Source organism: Centroberyx gerrardi, chromosome 3 (assembly GCF_048128805.1).
Source record: "Centroberyx gerrardi isolate f3 chromosome 3, fCenGer3.hap1.cur.20231027, whole genome shotgun sequence".
NCBI lineage: Eukaryota > Metazoa > Chordata > Actinopteri > Beryciformes > Berycidae > Centroberyx > Centroberyx gerrardi.
In genome coordinates, this window is record NC_135999.1 from 28,152,799 (window position 1) to 28,172,798 (window position 20,000).

The 20,000-nt window shown below is 43.2% G+C and overlaps 1 protein-coding gene across 1 annotated transcript in view; it reads right to left on the reverse strand.

The window, feature by feature from the left end:
* cacna1ab (calcium channel, voltage-dependent, P/Q type, alpha 1A subunit, b) overlaps positions 1-20,000 on the reverse strand; it is a 188,851-nt gene that overhangs the window by 130,426 nt on the left and 38,425 nt on the right. Inside the window, 1 exon segment of the mRNA XM_078282556.1 lies at positions 810-1,112. Within this exon segment, the coding sequence (XP_078138682.1) occupies positions 810-1,112 (303 nt within the window).

The window sequence follows — 20,000 nt, forward strand, 5'->3', positions numbered from 1 at the left end:
ACATTCGGTCTTACATCATTCAACACCGCACCGTACCACACAACACACACCGCAAAACACCATACAGCACCAACCGCACCATATTATACCACACAACACTTCACATACAACACCATGCCACACAACGCCACAAAACCACAACACACCACACTGCAAAACACCAAAACAACACCACACCACACCACACATCGCACCGCAACACACCACAACAAACTACACCCTACTACAGCACGCAACACTGTGAAACACAACACTGCAGAACAACATACTGTACCACCACACCACACCGAACTCCACCACACCACACACACACCGCACCATGCTACACAACACCGCACAATGCATAAACCACCCCATACAACAGCTCACAACTCGGCAAAATACCACACTGCACCACCCAACACCACCCAACTTTCATCATGGAAGAGAAATAAGTTCTACCCCGATGAAGGCATGTAAGCCGAAACGTGTCGGTGGCAAGCCGATACAATAAAGGCCTTTTCATATTTTTCACTGCAAAAAAGTGTGCCCTTTTTTTTTTTTTTTTACATTTTTACATTTTGCATGTTCAAACACTAGAAGCCATGATCTATCGCTTTTCCTGAACTTTCATCATGGGTCTTGGATCATTCAACACTCCTCACTCCATTTCACCACATCACACAAGGCCACACCTCACCAACCACAGCAACCAAACCAAACCACACTGCAAAACACAACACCACCCCAACCACACCACTCCTCACCACACCACACAACACACTCCCAGTACCTTGTCCGGCCGATCGGCATTGCTTATTAAAGGATATGGCCATTCGGTGATCTTTTTGGCGTACTTCCTCACCACGTTGTCTTCACTGAAGAGGAAGAGGGAGCGGTTGACCGTTAGGCAGCTCTGCCGGACGGGTATGGGGTTGTACAGGGCCATGGTCCGGGCTCTCTGGGCCATCGACTGCTTGTACATCCGCTGCGCTCCGGGGGGCCCACCTTGCCTGCTGCCGCCGCGGCCGGGCCCCCCTTGTCCGCCGGCACCCCCGCCACCACCGCCACCACCACCTCCTCCTCCTCCTCCTCCATACCTGTTGGGTAGCTCGTCTCCAAAACGCGCCATTCTGCAGACACCAAACGCCAGAGGTTAGGAAGGAGCCGGGGGGGAACCTCAGAGTGACACCTCCACATGCCACCACCCCATCAGCCTCGGCTCCAAACACACATGCAGAATGGAGTAAGGCTGGCTCTGGCTCTCTGTATCTCTCTCTGTCTCTCTCTCTCTCTCTCTCTCTCCCTCTGTCTAGCTCTATCTCTCTCGCTATCTATCTGTCTCTGCCTTTCCCAGATCTTCAGCGCCAAGAAGATACTTCCATTGGTGTGTGGGGAGGGAAGGAGGAGGAGAGAAGAGGAGAGGAGAGGGAGGGAGAGGAGAGGGAAAGCGCACGGTGTCTCTGACGGTGTGTTTGGAATGAGAATGGGAGAGAGAGAGCGGGGTGTTTATGTAATTTCTGGCAAATCAGTTCTCTGAAAGAAAGAGAAGAAGAAAAAGAAGGAGAAAAAAAAACACCCCGATTGGTTATACTGATGTGGCGAGGAAATGATCAAAAAATAGACATCTAGTCAGAGCGTCAGTGGTTTTCTCTTCGTCGAAAAGCAAGGCATCCTTTTTTTTTGGTTGGGAAAATCCTCTCCATGAGTGAGCGGGTTCTTGCATTTCAATAGGCAAACAAATCGATCATTCTTCACCCTAAACACATGCGATAAGAATGCATAGATGACAGCTCGGCAATTAAATAAATATTGCAATCATCTCCACTAAGTAGGCAACCCTAGCTGGAGACTGCGTCTTTTTTTTTTTTCCTCAACAGCCTAGTGCATCTTGACAGGGTCTGCAGTTGTCTTTTTTTCTCCCTAGGTCCCCTGTTTTTCCAGCGAGATAAAAATAGAAATAGATAAGAGTGAAATCTTTAATAATTAATTTTTATAATAAATAATTCTGTGCCATATATCCGCAATGTTTGATCTGGCACGGCAAATATCCCCGCCACCTCTCACTGCCACCACACCGCTGGGGTTACACGCAAACGCCAACCAAGGGGGGCTTCCCCAAAATCCGAGCCTGGTGACATTTGTTGATATTTGGTGATGGACGGTGCGGTATCCCCCCTCCTCCTCTTCCTCCTCCTCCTCCTCACCAAGGCGTCGGTCACTGATTTTGGGCGTGATTGCGCGCACTTGGAGACGAAAATACACCGGTGCTCAATCTATCAATCTATACCTTCCCCCCTCTTTTCCCCCCAAAATGAGTTGATGAAATAAAAAAAATCAATGTCCACAATAATCATCTATAATCCAAGGTTGGGAGAACGAGAATCCCGGACGAGTAGGATCCGGAGGAGCAGAAAAAGACCACTGGGAGAGGCAGCAGCATCATCATCATCAATTCTTGGTCGGAAAAAACGACGGCGGCGGTGCGGGTGTGTTGTAGCAGCAGCTCGCATCTTCTCCTCCGCCACCGGGCAGAAACCGTGCACCATCCCCGCCCAGCAGCATCGCCCCCAAGGCTCCCCCAACCAGAAAGAAGCGGCCAGCCCCGCAGAGGCAGAGCAAGTCCAGTCTCTCCCCTCTCTCTCTCTCTCTTTAGCTCTCTCTCTCTATCCCCCTCTCTCTCTCTCTCTCTCTCTCTCTCTCTCTCAGTTTTTTTTCTCCCTCACCCCCTGGGGAACGTGAGCCAACGCGCAGTCGGTCCGGAGGCCGTATCCCCCTTGGAGATCAGCCTTGGAAACGACAAAAACCCGACGAGCGGAGCGCTTTCTCCGGCTCTCTCGCAGTCAGTCAGCCGTCGGGGTTGAGCCGCGCACTGAGCATCTGATCAGTCTGACGGGAACCGAGCGCCGCGCACAGATCCGTGGCCAAGCCTTGCAGCGCACGACGCACGGCGCCTCCCCGGAGCCTCCCCCCCTCTCCAACCCTCTCCCCATGGTGCACGACGGAGATGCATGGGCGTCAGTTGGGTATGGCAAGGTACGGGCACCCGCCTTACCTTAGCCTACCTGAGTCTACATTTTAATATTGTAGTTCTTATAATTATAATGGAGAGTAAAGATCAAGCTAAAAATGACATAAATCTATTTAGAAGCCAAAAAAATCACAGCAGGGGGGCATTTAGGACCGATGTTGCCTCTAAGCTGATAGTTTGGTGATCTAGGTCTAATAATTTATCATACAGATCAAATAATAAAGTCTTGTCAGTCATCTGATATTGCTCCACTTCTCCCCAGAAATGTAATCGATAGGTTTGGAAATTCTGGTAGCAAATGATTATTGTGTCCAAGACAAATTTCCCTTGGGACAATAAAGTTGATCTTTTCCATTGCTGAGGGTTTAGCGAACTGAGGCCCCTTGAGGACTTGATGCTCACGGCTTCCCCTCATGGATGCCAAGTGTCAAAAGCACCAGCAGCACAGTCCAATTCGCCCCTTTCACTGTTTACACAAACCCACCCGGCCAAGCAGAAGGCTTTCAAGAACTGGAAATGAACGTGGATTACATTTGAGATTCTGCATAGTGAAAAGGTGAAGAAGTGGTTCCCAGGATTGCCAGGAGTCTCCCAGCAAAATGAGGAATAGTTTAATTTCACTGTTTCACTCCATGAGAGTTAGCACAGTGAGAAAATGTACAAGGATGACTGTTTTGATCCCAGGTTTCACTTTTATCTCCCAACTGACAGAACAATTATATAATTCTGTACCAAGGCATATATCTGACAACAAAAATCTTCTCAAATGGGGTTCCTTGGAACAACATCTTCGCTTTCAGGTGAAAACCTTGCACCTCCAAAATGTCAGCTTTTCAGGAACTAAGAAAAACAGCCTTGTGTGACCACCACATATTTTTTCGGTTATCCAATGGGTCTTTGTAAAGCCCAAGGTTTGGAGAATTTTCTCAAGCCATAGAGGAGCATGTAACCCTTCCATTGAAGTGAAAATATGAACATCACCAAAACTGGATTTACAAGGTTTTCACATAACAACTGAAAAATGAAGCATGTGTATTTGGGTGGCTTTAACATGAAAATGTTTGGGAACCCCGGCTCTATAGGGAGGGATGTATTAAATCCAGCTGAACTCAGTGAACTCACCTTTTTATTTGCAGAATAGAGTTTACGATACGATACGATGCGATACGATGCGATACGATACCACTTTATTATCAGCTTTCTCTAAGATTTGTTATGCATCATAGCATCTCCATTTTTAAAAAAGAAACACACATCATACACAGGGTGAACACACCCACCTTTTTAGGCTGATGCAAACTGTTACGACCTAAATGCATAATATACATGATAGTAAGTAGATGTAAGATATATGAAAACAGGGTCTTTTAAGGGGAAAAAACATAAATGAATGCTTTGATGAGAATATAACTGCTATTTGTTTAAATTGGTGGTTGTTTGCCTTATGACAATTCACCCACCTTTTCATTTACTCCTACATTACTCTCTATCTCTATACCTATCTTCTCAGCAATAAGGCAGACACGACTATAGTCACCTGGTTTCACACACCAGGCCCTGGAGAGCCTTGTTTAGCCCTAAAGAGACGTTGCCAATAAACAAAGTTGAACTAACATTTCATCCAAACGGCCAGGAGGAGAGCTGGAGAGTTTTGGAAGTGTTCTTTTGAGGACGTACTGTTATTTTGAGGACGAATTAAAAGAGGTTTTATCTCCCTTCATTCCTCTCTCCTCCGAGCCGTCTGTCGCTCTGGCTCCGGCATCTGAGCTGTCTTTGATGCCGTTCAGCAAGCTGTTTGCTCGGGCTAAACCGACCAAGCTGTCACCTCTCCAAAATAAGAAAATGAAGGGGATGGGAGGTGGGGGTGGTGGGGTGGGGGGCGAAGGGGGGTGGGGGGGGCAGCTAAACCCCGGGTGTGCCCCTTCCCTATAACACACACACACAAAAGCACACACGCAAGCATAGATCTACACACAAACACACACACACTGGCCAGAGAAGCCCTTTGAAACTTGTTCATCTGTGAGATTTTTTTACAGTGGCTCAAGGATAATAAGGACAACAACGGCGCTAAAGGAGCGTACAGCGAGGATAAAACGCCGACTCTGGGCGCTTCGGGGCGAAACTCTCCTGGATTTCCAGCACTTTGACGCCGTCTCTGCTCCTGGAAACAACCACGGGCAGATTTCCAGGGCTTTTTTGGCGCTGTCCGAGGTGCTGAAACAGGAGTGAGCCTATAAAGCGCCATACAGCAGCGGTATGCTGTTGGAAGGGATTACCTTGGTCAGGCAGCAGGGTGGGTAGTTACCACCAGCCACCAGCCAAATGCTGCTAAATGTTTGCGATGGCTGGTCGGCTGTTTGTCTCCTCTTTGGCAGGTAAACACCCGTCATTTGGAGGTCTTATTCTACTCTAAAACTCAGTTGGTAGAATACTGAAAGTGGTCCATCTGGTGGATTCTGGGATGTTTCTTCAGGCATATTGCACAGAACTCAGCCTAGTCAACACAATTTCATGAAACAGGACATCCTGGTGGCTCAGTTGGTTAAGGAACGTACAGTAACATGAAACTGCAATGTCCTAGGTTCAAATCTAGCCTTTGTCACTTGTCATACCTGTTTCTCTCCCAATCTTTCCTGTCTTTGTCTACTTTGAGCTATCTAATAAAGGCAAAAATCCCTAAAAGTAATGTTCGTGAAATGAGCACATTATGAAAAAATGGTGAAATAAGCACATGATGAAACGCAGATTACGTTTCTGGACATGGATAGTGTGAAGATTATGAATTATGGGACAATATCATGAATTGGACGTGTCATTTTTGCCTGTTGGTCACATGAACAGGTTAGCTAACGGTTAAGTTTAGGCAACAAAAGCTTTGGTTAAGGTTAAGGTTACCGTTTTGAGTCATGCATAAATAAAAAAAAAACTTACGTTGAAAATGAAGACTTAATTCACAATAGAAAACCTCAGTTCTTTGGGAATTGAACCCGGGTCATCGCCCATCCGACCCCCCGATCTCCACACCCTTACTTTCCACTGTCATTTGCATTTTAAGACGTCATGCGCATTTCACAAAATTTCATGAGACCAAGCAGGTAGAGCCATATAAGCATGGTGGGATAGGGAACCTTTCTAAAAGAGTTCTTTATATGATGCAGGGACTCCCAAACAGATAAACCTCAGACCACAGTTAACGCTAACTTGTTATGCTGATTTGGCACCAAAAAAAAGAGTTCTGCTATGGCACAAACCTTAAGAAACATTTTCTGGTGCCATATAAAACTCTTCTTGTTAAGTTGATGCCATTGTGGCTGGTGAACAAAAGAATAAATGTTCTTGTCCTCAGTCACTGGACACTAGAAATACACCATGTGCTATTGTCAAAATATATCTTGGCCACTCGAAACACATTTTAAATAAATGTCATCTGCCTGAACAAATTCATTTTTGGCCAATTTTTGTTGTTGTTTGAGTAATTTGTCTGAAAAGCTCTGAGTGGGTTCTTCTGTTACCCTGATGTCTATATGACTATGACTGATCCGCTGTAGTGTCTTCATAGATATTATTTACAACATATCGTCATAACGTATGTGCATCACCGGATTTGCTCGTCATCTCATTCCCGGAGTTTAGTGGCTACTAACGGGTACGATAAAAGCCAGTTCCCGCTGACAGCATGGGAGCGAGAGTGAAAGTGAGTGTCGGGAAGGGGTGGGGGGGGGGGGTGGGGGGGTGGAGGAGCCTGCCAGCGATTTGCACGATCGCGGGAATCCACGCGGCGATCGGCCGGACGGGAGAGATGACAACCTGCCCCCATCACTTATTGATAATGAGGACGGACGGAGGGGAAGGGTGACGGCTGGAGACGCTCCCCAGCCGCTGCTTCCCGCTCCACACTGGCATGCCTCTGCTACCGCTGCTGCATGCCCATGCAGCTCTCCCAGGCTCTCTCCCTGGGTGTGTGTGTATGTGTGTGTGTGTGTGTGCGTGTGTGTGTGTTGCTGAGGAGTCGTGCTGAGGCCCTGATGCGCAGCATTGTCATTCAGGGAGCGTTCACACAGGCAACCCCCGCAGGAAGCCCTGGCACCTCCCCCTTCAAACGACGTACCCCCCCCCCCCTCTCTTCCCCTCCTCCTCTCCCTTCCTCTCTCTCTCTCTCTCCTCCTCCTCCCTCCCTCTCTCTCTCCTCTGATCTCACTCAGCAGGCCGGAGCTAGAGAGCTGTGAGAGGTAGAGAATGAGGAGAGAGACAACACAGCAGGATTAGGGTCAATTCACGTTCAACTCAAAATGGAAACAGACAGTAGAATTCACTTAGTAATGGCGCTGTCAATATGAAGTTTCACTCCAAAGATGTTGAGTAAAAAAAACAAGTGGCAAATGCTTTATGCAAAATACTTACAGAAATTTAAAACAATTATAATAAATTTTAAAGGATAGAAGGTAACTTAAGGTGGTAATCCACAGGATTCTTGTATTGTATTGATTTTGCTTACATCTGCTGCTCAGCGCTCATTGCTGTGGTGTTTCTGCACTGCACTTCCCACAGATCACCTGTCAATCACACAGTGTGGGTGGAGCTTGGATTTCCTGTTGATGCAGTTTGAGTTTCTCTTTTCTTTGTCTGCTCAGCCATGGTGGCTATCACTGCTCATGATAACTACCCAGCTCTTCTTCTTCTGTTTATTCCAAACAAACCGGAAAAAAACGCATCACTTCCTGTGTGGCAGAGGATTTTTCCCAGGAAAGAGCTAGCAGACGCCGGCTGTTTAGAACAGACAGTGGAGAAGATTTGGATATAGGTTGGATCACTGTTGTGTTAGAGCAATCAGCAATAGAGAGTAGCAAAACTGACATTTATTTCTGTGAAAATGTCGCTGATTATTACTTTAACTCTTTAGTTGACAAAATGATAACACTTTTACAGACTGGATTCTCTAAGATATTGAATGATGAACTCAAAACTTGATATACAGAGTAGCGTTTTTGAACCTAACTAGTATAATGTTTTCTGTAGATTGGATACAAATAACACTTTTGTGGAAAAAGATCTGCATTTTTGGAAGAGAATCTACTTTTTGAACCTTTTTTTTTTGCTGAGCATGTCTGCTAGTTTACATTCATGCAGTTAAACACATTAACAACTAGGAGCTTCCCATTACAGCCACAGTCTTCTGCTGCTGGACACTGAACATCTACACTGGAACAGCTGGGCGTTAGGTACCTTGCTCAAGAGCAGCTCTGTGCTCACTGTTGAGGCAGGTGGGACGTCTTACTCCTTCACATTCTCTGCTCAGGTTTCTAGTCATAACCCAGCAAGCATTTCATGGATGATGTTGTGCAGCAGGTGCTCATGTTCAACATAAACCCAAACAAGCAAAAGTTTTCACAATAAGATATTATGACACAGTAAAAGTTCACATTAAAACAGTTTTGGAAACTGTTTTGAACTGATATCATAAAGATATTTAGGTCCTGATTTCACAAAACGATGCAGGCAGCAGCTGTGGACGACTGCTAATGACGTCTCAACTTTCATTTTGCCATATTGCAGCATCAACATCTTCCTCAAAATCAAAATAGAAGCACATTTCTCTGATCTTCTGGCTTTCACCATCACACCCTGAACTGACTGACCAGAGCCTTGACCCTACAACACATGACAGGGATAGAGACAGTCCATATGTGATCCAAAACAATATTTTATTTATCTCAGACTACATCCTCTCTGGCAAATCATCTGCGAGTGCAACTACAGTTCCTGTCACTCACCCACTAACTCCACTGGAGCAGATGCAGCTTAAGTGCCTTGCCCAAGGGCAGCAAATAGAGGCTGTTGCAAAAGAAAGAAGAAGTTATTGCCATTGTGTGTCTGTGTGTGTGCGTGTATGTGTGTGTGTGTGTGTGTGTGTGTGTGTGTGCGTTTGTAACTAGATATATAAATATATTTCCAGGCCAGCTAATGCGATGGATTCATCATCGGTGCGGTAAGGTGCATCGTCGCTCATGAAGGGATGATGGTTTCATTGGCTGGAAACTGCGCAAGAGTTTGTGTGTGTGTGTGTGTGTTTGTGTGTGTGTGTGTGTGTGTGTGTGAATGATGGCTTTATTGGTTGTTGTGCAGTACAAGCCTCGTGAGAAGGCCTTGCCAAAAAGCCTCCGCAGGCAGGGAGGGAGGCTCATGTAAGTCGGCTGAGTCGGGGGGTTGGAGGGGTGTGTGTGTGTGTCTGTGTGTGTTTGTGGGGTGGGGGTGTGTGTGGGGTGAAGGGTGGGGTGGGGGTACTGACTCAGCCCTGAGGCGCACTGCAGAGAGAGGGAGGAAAGACGTGACCCGGTCAGAAGTGGACTGAGACCCTTTTAAAAAGACCAGTCTGTGGCCCAGTTTCCCTCAAACATCTGAACACTAAGGCTGCGTTCACACCAGCCATGTTCGGAGCAGTTTATTTGAACTCTGGAGTGTTTATGTTGTTAGTTCAGTTTGTTTAGCCGGGTGAGAACAATGCCATTTGAAATCAAATAATGGCACCAAGACTGAAAATGCAAGTCTCCGTCTTCTAACAACAAAACTGCAATGCGGTTTGTTTGAGAACGTAATCTGAATTAACGACAGAAGTTTTATGGGTTTAAGGAGACAGATGATGACGTCTGATAGCCAGCAGTTCCTCATGCTTGGAAAGCCTAGCAGAACAAACTGATGCTCATATTCAGCTATTTCTTCATGTTTCTTCAATTACAGCAAAGAGCACAGACAAGTCCATCATGCTCAGCTAAAGTTACAGAGACTGGAATCAGATTTGACTCCGTCTGCTAGCAAAATCTCTAACCTGCAGGATGACAGGTCACCAAAACTCTGTCTAATAAACCAGCTACTTGTGAGTCTTGTGAGTCCTGGTTCATGTAATTGGGAAGTGAGAACCTAAACTAACCAAATGAAAAAATGCAATGAAGTAAACTTTTCTGCTCCGTTTTGGGCCAAACAAAATAAACCCTAAGATCAGCTTTGTTCACTGGACTTTTCTTTATGCCGAACTGTTTTTCTGAACAAGCAGCCCGTTCCCACTGAGCCCCCTGCGGTGACGCCAGTACACTCATACTTGATTGTTTTTATGCCACTGAAATGATTAATTGGCACAACATGGTCATAGAGCAGGTAGTAGTCCCAGGTTGTGATGGGAAGAAATGGTGAAAATCAGGATGAAGTTATTCTATTCACTGAAGGAAGGAATGACATGGGACACACATCAGAAACAGCTGTTCTGCCCTTTGTAGCCTCTCAAAAACATTGGGAGCTACATGGTTTTGGCACAAACTATGGAAATGTAATCCTCTCTGTGCAAATCAAAACAAGAGAAAACCTTGGACTTTTCACTATTTCTCTTCAGCTTTATGGAGCAACAATTTGCACCTTATTTTGGGGTTGTGTGTTCTTTTTGAGGTGGAAAGAGAACTAGAATGTTCCACTCAAGTAGAAGTATTGTTACTTTGCCGATATTTTATGTCAGTAGAAGTAAAAGTACTGGTGTAAAAATCTACTGAAGTAAAAGTAAAAAGTGGCTAAGTCAAAATGTACTGATGCGAGTAAAAATTCCTGAGTGACTTTTTAGAAAAGAGAATGTTGTTAGCTGAGATCTTTTCCATGTGACTCTAAAAGGAGAGAGGACAGAGTTCAAACTAGATTCCTTTATTTGAAAAATTTGGAAATTACAAAATAAAGTGCACAGAGTAAAGCCAGATTACACGTCTCTTCTTTGCTGACTGAGCGTTCACTGTGAATGGCTCCACAATTTGTCAATTTACGATCGTCCAGTTTTTGTCCTCTGTAATGGATGGGATTTAAAATGTAGTGAAGTTCAATGCTTCAGCAAAAACCTACTTCAGTAAAAGTAAAATTACTGACTTTAAAAAATAATCAAAAAAGTACAATTACACAAAAAAGCTACTCCGTTACAGTAATCTGAGTAAACGTAATTAGTTACTTCCACCCATTTGAGCGATATCCTCTTATTCCTCCTTTTCAGACACATCATTTATGTTTGAGAGAAGCAGGCTTGTGATTGGAAGAATATAATCTGTTTGGGAAAGTGAACATGTAATGCTCTCCTCTCCCTAAACAGCTACAGCTGAGGTGCCCTTGAGCAAGGCACTGAACCCCTAATACTCCAGTGGAGCTGCTCAGAGGTCAGCAGCAGAAGCCTCCAGGTGTGAGTGTGTATCTACAGTATGTGAGTGTGAAGCAGGCTGGAGCTAGAAGACAGTCTGCACACTCAGCAGAACTCTGACCTGGACAAATAAAGGTTTGAAAAATGGAGGAACTTTTCTGAAAAAACACAAAGTGACACCGCTGAGTTTAATTGGGTCGTTTAGCACTAAATCTTAGCATGAAGAGGCGGGGCCAAACAAACAGAAGAGACACGAATACAGAGTGGAAGACAAGGAAGAACAGCTTTGATTTGGCACTATGTCAGCAGTTACTACTACTGCTGCTACTACTACTGCTATTACTACTACTACTACTACTACTACTACTACTACTACTACTGCTACCTCTACTAATACTGCTACTGCTGCTTCTACTACTACTACTACTACTGCTATTACTACTACTATTACTACTACTACTGCTACTACTACTACTACTACCTCTACTAATACTGCTACTGCTGCTTCTACTACTACTACTACTACTGCTATTACTGCTACTATTACTACTACTACTACTACTACTGCTGCTGCTACTACTACTACCTCTATTAGTACTACTACTGCTAGTACAACTACTGCCGCTACTACTACTATTATTACTGCTGCTGCTTCTATTACTACTACTACTACTGCTGCTACTGTTATTACTGCTACTACTACTAGTACTACTACAACTACTACTGCAACTTCTAATACAACCACTTCTACTGTTACGCTTGCTACTACTACCACTACAGGACTACTGCTATAAAAAATACATGAAAATATTTTTTTTGTACATTTCTTGGCTTTTATTGTTAAATCTGTGTGTGGTATGATATGAAGCATTAGCTAAGAAGGTGAAAGTCATTTTTCATTTCACTGTGACTGTCAAAAACTACAACTACTATTGCTACTACTACTTTTACTACTACTAATACAATACAATAACAATAATAAAGAATAATGAATAATAATAATAATAATAGAACTATAACCAGTTTCTGAACAGCTGTAAAGAGGTCAGTGTGGACGGAGCCATATACAGAACAATCTGGGTCTTCATACAGTAGATGAACTGCAATTAATATTTTTTTGCAGTGTTACTCTTTGAAGAAGTGTGTGTGTGTGCGCATGTGTGTGTGTGTGTGTGTGTGTGCGCATGTGTGTGTGCGTGTGTGTGTGCGTGTGTGTGTGTGTGTGTGTGTGTGCGCATGTGTGTGTGTGTGTGTGTGTGTGTGGACCAGGGATTCTTGACTCTTCATTATTCATGGCAGGAATGCATATTAGACACTGTCCTCATTATTAAACTTTGATCTGCAAACTCTCTGCAGTCAGAGAGAGAGAGAGAGGGAGAGAGAGAGAGAGAGAGAGAGAGAGAGAGAGAGGGAGGGAGGGAGAGAGAGAGGGAGAGACAGAGAGAGAAATGAAAAGGGGAATGTTTGTATCTCCTCTAATTTCCTCATTTCTATCACACTGACATGGATGCATTTAATATCATACACTCACACATTTGCCAGAGCACCTAAGCTTCAAAATGCTTACTAGACAAGCACTGCAACTACACAACTACTACAAAAGGTATGCAATCTACTGTAACACACACACACACACACACACATGCACACACACACACTAGTGTTGTTATGATACCAGAATTTCGACTTCAATACAAATACAAGGTTTAAAGTTTATTTTTTAAGGTTTCTTTTTTAAAACAGAGCTGCAATGATGCATAACAAATTTCAGAGAAATGTGACAATAAACTTCTATCGCATCTTATCTTATCATATCGTACAAGGAAGCGGAAAGCTGTGAAGTTGGAAGTTTTGATGGTTTCATTGGTTGGAATTTTAATGTACGCCTACTGATGCGGTGTGAAGTAACCACTAAAAACATTTTTTGTTTTCCAGGAAGTAAAAGTAATGGGATTTTTATATAATTTGTAATTTTTTGGCATTTCTTGTCAAATACATGTATGGTATGATACAGAGAATTAGCTAACAAGGTAAAAAAAAAAAAAAAAAAATCATTTCATTATGACTTTAATGTCTAAAAATGCAATACTACTACGATGCCCAAGCAAACAAGAAAAACAAAGCAAAGTCACAGAACAGCCACAGTGCTTCAGAGAGTTGTGTTTCTGCACTTGACTTAGACAGATTTGTAGCAACAGGGATTTTGACAATTATGTCGGTTCTGCAAGTGAAATAGTTCCACATTTCCACAGTTTTGTCAACCAAGACAGTGGACTGTTTGATGCTGTTGTAACGCCTTCAGTTTAGGGCGGGGTGATATCCCGAAAATTTACCAAAACCGACACTGGCACTCTCTCACCGACCAAATTCTCTACATGTCGGTCTGTTTGGTAAATACATTTGTCAAGTAGCCAACTTTGCATAAACGGTTTCATTTGTGTTGCTTCAATTAAACTGAGAGTCGCGCTTCCAAATAGCTAGAGGATAATCGGCCGCGAGTGGTTTTAGCTTCAAAATAAAAGTGCAGCGTGTAATCGGCTGTGTCAAGCCAGCTTTTATATTCATGACGCTAATGGTGAATGTAGTATTTCTGCACCGGAGTTACAAAAATGCAGAAATTATCGTTTCATTTATCGTTATCGAGGTAAATGTGACAGTATACAGTGATATGAACCTCAGGCCGCATCACCCAGCTCTACTTCAGCTGTTCGACTGTCAAGAGCCAGACTGCAGATCTGTCTACTCCAATCCTCCTTCTTCTTCTTCTTCTTCTTCTTCTTCTTCTTTTTCTTCTTCTTCTCCTTTAAACTCTTCCGATCCGCACGTTTACGCCCTCTGGAGGCGACGCTGAAGTGGAATTTCATCTTACAGGACACATTCGGTGTCCTGCACATTCGCTAAAATTCGATATTGAAATCAATCTTTTGCAATGGTATCAAAGTGCATGTGTGCAAGTGTTATCGTGACAACACTAACACACACACACATACACACACACACACACACAAAACTCCATGTGTCAGACTAGAACAAGGAGTATTTATGCAACACTCAGTCACATAACGCTTTGAAATGGCTGCCTGGGTGTGTGTGTGTGTGTGTGTGTGTGTGTGTGTGTGTCCACATGCAGATATATATTCAGAAAACTCAGCTCATGATGCTCACGATTACGTGTGTGTGTGTGTGTGTGCACGTGCAGATGTACTGTATATTCAGAAAACTCAGCTCATGATGCTCACGATTATGTGTGTGAGTGTGTGAGTGAGTGTGTGTGTGTGTGGTGGGGGAGTGTGTGTGTGTGTGAGTGTGTGTGTGTGTGTGGGGGGGTTCAGACAGGCAGAGAGATATAGCAAGCTGATGTAGCGTCCAAGCTAATTAGAGGATTGCTCTTTTTTTGGCTCGTTCTCACGCCGACTCAACCTGTATTAATTGATTGGCTGGTTAATGGAAGTGGAGAGGAGGAACGCAGGAGGGAGGAGGAGGAGGAGGAGGAGGAGGAGGGGCAGGGGGAGAGGGGGGGGGGCAGGGGGAGCGGGAGGGGGGTGGGGAGTGTGCTGGTCTCAGCTAATGGGCCCAACTCTGGTGTGGAGTAAGCACTCTAGTCAAAGAATCAGCACTATAGGACGGATAGATAGAGAGAGAGAGAGAGAGAGAGAGAGGGAGAGGGAGAGAACAGAGAGAAAAAAAGAAAAAAGGGAGATAGAGAGAGATAAGAGACGGAGAGAGAAACGGTGAAAACGAGAGACTTTTCATGTTTCATATTTTTTAATGAAACGTCTCACGACAGCACAGAGAAAAAAAATAACTCAAATCACCTTGAATACTCACCGACTCCCACACACACACACTCATATCCACCTGCACACACACACACACACACACACACACACTCATATCCACCTGCACACACACACACACACACACACACACACACACCAGCAACAATAATAGAACTGAATATATAACAGCACTATACAGCAGTCTAGCACCTGCACCTAGTATCATAGAGTCAATTCTTATACTCAACTCTGTACTGGCTGTATAGTTATGTTCATACCTATTTATACCATTTCAACTCAATTTATTCTCTATATGTTTTACATTCAGAGTTCAGTGCAATGTTATCTAGATCTGTATATATTTCTGTTTTTATTATAGCTGACATCCACAGCTTCCTATCAGTGTTATCAGTCAGGCTTTAACAGAAATGGCCATACAGTAAAAAGACAATGTCCTAAATTTCTATTTTGGATTTTCATAATTTTGTGTTATATTAAATTTGACCGACATGAGCATGCCAAGTCTGAATTCCTTGTGTGTACGAACCGGTACGAACCTACCTGGCCAATAAAACTGACATACTTCTGCCACCACACATATTTCTGCAGCCCCAAAACATTCATACATGTAATAATATCATTTCTGAGAGTGAAATCCACAAACTCCATGATGAAACCTTCCCCTAAACCTCTCAGACAGTGAACTTGGCCCGGCCAAGTTCAACAATACACTTATCTGTTTTTTTTTATTTACAGAATTTACTTATTTATTTTATTTACAGAATACATCGCTAATCGCTAATTCCTAACAGCAAGAGGTCAAAGGGCACAAGGAGCGTAACATCATTCTCGTAGCTATGCAACTATGTAATGAGCGTTAACCAAGAAGTAACAACGTTGTTGAAAATCTAAAAATGAACAAGAGAAAGTTAGAAATTGCTCTGTTTACGCTTGAATAAGAAGATGAGGAACCTAATCTTAAGTTAACGTTACTCACTGGGAAACGTACACTTCCCTCCAGGTGCTGCTAGTTTTTTCTCGGTCTCTCCAAAACATAAAGATACACAAACCAAACCAAATAACTGCAAAAAGGTGCAGGCGTGTTCAAAAAAAGCGTCCTATACGGTCGTGGCCTAATGTAATATAGTCATGTAACGTAGTAAAATTCAGTCTACATAACATAACATTTCAGCAGATAACATCATAAGTTCTTACATTTTATGTTATTACTCTACGCAGTGAGTTGCAGTATTTTGGTGAATAATGTAATAACTTCAACTCGTACCAGTGCTGCCATCGCTGTTTAGGTCGGTTAGAATTTAGGTGTCAGTTTTGGTGTAGCATCAGTTGATCATCTGAAGGCATCCATTAAAATGATTATTTTATTACATGTTGAAGTTCTGACATTATTCACCAAAAAAATTGCAGCTCACTTTATAATGTACTAACCGACATAAAACGTTATGATTTATTCCATTATCTGAGCTATTCTCCACTGACCTGTTAGGGAGTGGCAGCTTGTACAGCCTGAGCGGGCGAGAGAGAGAGAGAGAGAGAGAGAAGGAGAGAGGGAGGGAGAGAGAGAAGGAGAGAGGGAGGGAGAGAGAGGGAGAGAGAGAGAGAGAGAGAGGGAGGGAGGGGGGAGTGAGAGAGAGAGAAAGAGAGAGAGAGAGAGAGAGACTGTATGCACTCCCAGCCAGAGAGACCACCATTACCTCTTCCACTGGCAGAAATTCAGAGCAATATAAAGCATTCTTTCCTAAAATCACCAGCAAATATAATATAAAAGCCCTCACAGACTAATCCAAGATCCAATACCTTCTGGGAGAAAACCCAAAACGCTCATTTCAGTGCAGCACAATACGTGGCAACCTGCCAGAGTCTGAGGGACGGCCAACGGAAAGGCAAGTCAAGCACGTCAAACCCATATGTCCCAGGATGTCTAATACCCACCCAGGGGCTGTAATAGCCATCCAGTTGGATAAATATTAAATTTACAGGAGAATCAGCCCAAATAAGACTGGTAAATATGTTTTGTATAGTTAACCCTTTAACAGCGGCCTGGAGAAGTGAAGGAAGAAAATATTCTACTTTAAATCATCCATCACTACCAACCCGAATAACAGCCACCAACATTTTTCTGGTCACTCATTGATATTTATAATGATTTTACTTTGTGTATTGAGGCTTTGCACTGGCATCAAAATTGGCGTCATCATGGAGGTACAGTATATTGGAGAATTAGCTGTGCACAAATAATGTCCGAATATAACAAGAGATAAAAGAGATACCTGAAAAAGCTTGTTGTGGTGTGGCTGTAGATCCATTCAGTACGTTCTCAGTAAAAGTGAATAGTCTGATGAGGTGGATTTGTTTCCATTGTAGGTTACTGTGACACAGTAAACTGTCTTGTCTTTAGCCCTAGTCTCTACTCCAAAACACTCCAAACACTCCAAAACAGTTGTAGCTTGAGAAGAGTCAGCTCAGTTAACCTGAACAAACTGTTAGCTAGCTAACTAGCCAGCAAACACACTGATGTTAATGTGAACATGCGGCTACAAGCCACTACTGCACTACTACACAACCTGGAAGGTAGACAGGAAGAATGGATTTAAACTGGTTTAGGATAGTTTTAGTACAGTGGGCGCTAACGTTAACTCGATGCCTGTGTGTTTCCTATGTTTCGTTCCATGTTGGTGTTGGTGACGTATATTGTGCGAGACGAGAGATGTAGTTCACTGAGCGGTTTCACACAAAACTAAACGTTACTGTACTGTTTTACAACAAACTGCGACTTTCTTGACTTGCAAAATTATCTTTTAAATTCACAAAACATAATATGTGTAAGTCATGGCACAATTCAAACGGGATCAAACAATTATTTGTCTCTCGCCGTTGACTACCGTACATATTTTTTCCGAAATAAGGTCCCATGGGGGACAGCGGAAGGGGAGGGACTTAGGCTCTCTATAGTTATGTGTATCGTATCCAAGGTAACTGTGTGCATAGATGACCTACACTGGTTTCCTAAATAGATGAGTGTGTACGTATCTTAAGTGTACATATCCTCTAGTTAAAAAATATCCTCCCATCATGGCGTCTTTGTCTGGGGAATTTTTACCCTTTGCAGATGTGTCAAATACATGGTCACCCAGTTTCCATCTCTTTTAATAGTTTTTCTAATATTCCTTTTGCTATTATTATTGTCACTCCTATTACTTAAGGTCTGTGCAGTTGGGGAAAACATCATGGTTAGTCAGTTCAAAGTGGCTGCAGTGTGGGACCGCTGCTCCTGACAGTGTAAGTGAGTTATGACTCCCTGTGCGTATCGATTAAGGAGCGCTGTCAGGATGAGGCTAAGATTTGTTTTTTCCCCTAATGCATTTTTTCTCTGTCAAAATTAGCTTTAACACTGCTGTGTGACAAGGTTTGGGTAAGTTACTTTAAAAATATATTCCTCCCTCCCACCTCATCCAAACTGTAATCAGTAATGTAATCCAATAAATTACCCAACTCGTATTCTGAGTACTTTCAGATTACTTTGCCATATTTGAGGTACAAAGGTACAGATAAGGAAAAGTGAAAAATTACAGAATTCAAGAAATTTATTTCAGGTTTGCATACAAACAAATTTTCTTCTGTGCCACATTTTATAAAGACTCAGAACAGCTGCCACTGTTTAAACAGCCGTCTGAGATTCTAGCTGTGACTTTCAAAGTATTCCCAGAAGTAATCCTCTAATCTGTAAAAAGAATATATTATTTTTTAGGTAATGTGACCAAATACAGTACAGTTGTTTTGTATTTAGAATATGTAATGCTGTTATAATAACTAATACTAAAGAAATGTATGTTACTTTATATATATATATATCTATATATTTTCAATTTGTTTTTATGGTTCCAGGTCAAGCGGTAGTATATCTAAATCCATCCATCCTTCTCTCGGTGCTGACTGTCGTCTTTTCCAGTAGCAACAAAAAAAAAAAAAACAGGGCTTCTCTCCTGATTCATCTGATTCATCACTGACTGTCATTCAATTAACTGGAGAGCGGAGAGGAGAGGAGAGGAGAGGAGAGATAGAGAGGAGAGGAGAGGAGGGGAGAGATAGAGATAGAGATAGAGAATGAGAGGGTAGAAAAACAGAGGCAGAGGAGCTTGGCCACAAAGAAAGAAAGGAGGAAAGAAAGAAAGAGGTGGGATAGGCTGAATGTGAATGATCCAAGTTGACAAAGATATGCTGTAGCAGAAAAGGTGATGAGACAGGGCAAGAGAGAGAGGAGAGAGGAGAGAGCAAAAGAGAGGGATGAAGAGGTACTGTAGATAGATGAAGTTAGATAACCAAAGTGGGTCAGCTCAGCGTCCAGCTTGAATAAAGCAGCTCCTTAAACACAGCCTCGGCTGATCTGACACTATGATATACAGCGCAGCCCGGGAGACGGACAGAGACGCAGACAGAGACAGAATCCACTTTATTACAAGTTACATTAATTAACAGAGATCGAGGTGTAAAAACAACCATCTAAGCAGTCTAGAAAATACACCGTGCAGCCTCTCCTTGGTAAGAAGAAACATCATGCGAGAAATCAAAACCGTACGTTCAGAGGGGAAAAAGTGTATCAAAAGCCAGCGTGTTGGTGTGTATACAACACCATCCCAATTCACAAAGCAAACATAAGATATCTAAGTAATCCTGTAAGGAGGCTCCACCCACAGTCCACCGGGCTGCTGTCCCTACTCCAGTTAAGTTCTTATTCAGGTTAAGCTGTTTACATGCATCTTTGAAAACCTTGCAACTGAGTATCCCTGTGCCATGAATAAACCAATTAACACAATATTCCTGTCCACAGAGAGAATGGTCGGCCTGCAAAAATAGTATGAAAGACTGCAGCCGCCAGCATCCGTCTTCAATACAGGGGAAATAAATGATGATCCCAGTAGTAATCTCTGCAATTTTTTTTTGTATTGTTCCATCAAAATGTACCCATGATTCTGTGTGAGTCTGAGTTTGTGTTGGGAACCGCATACTAACGTACTGCCTACTACATACT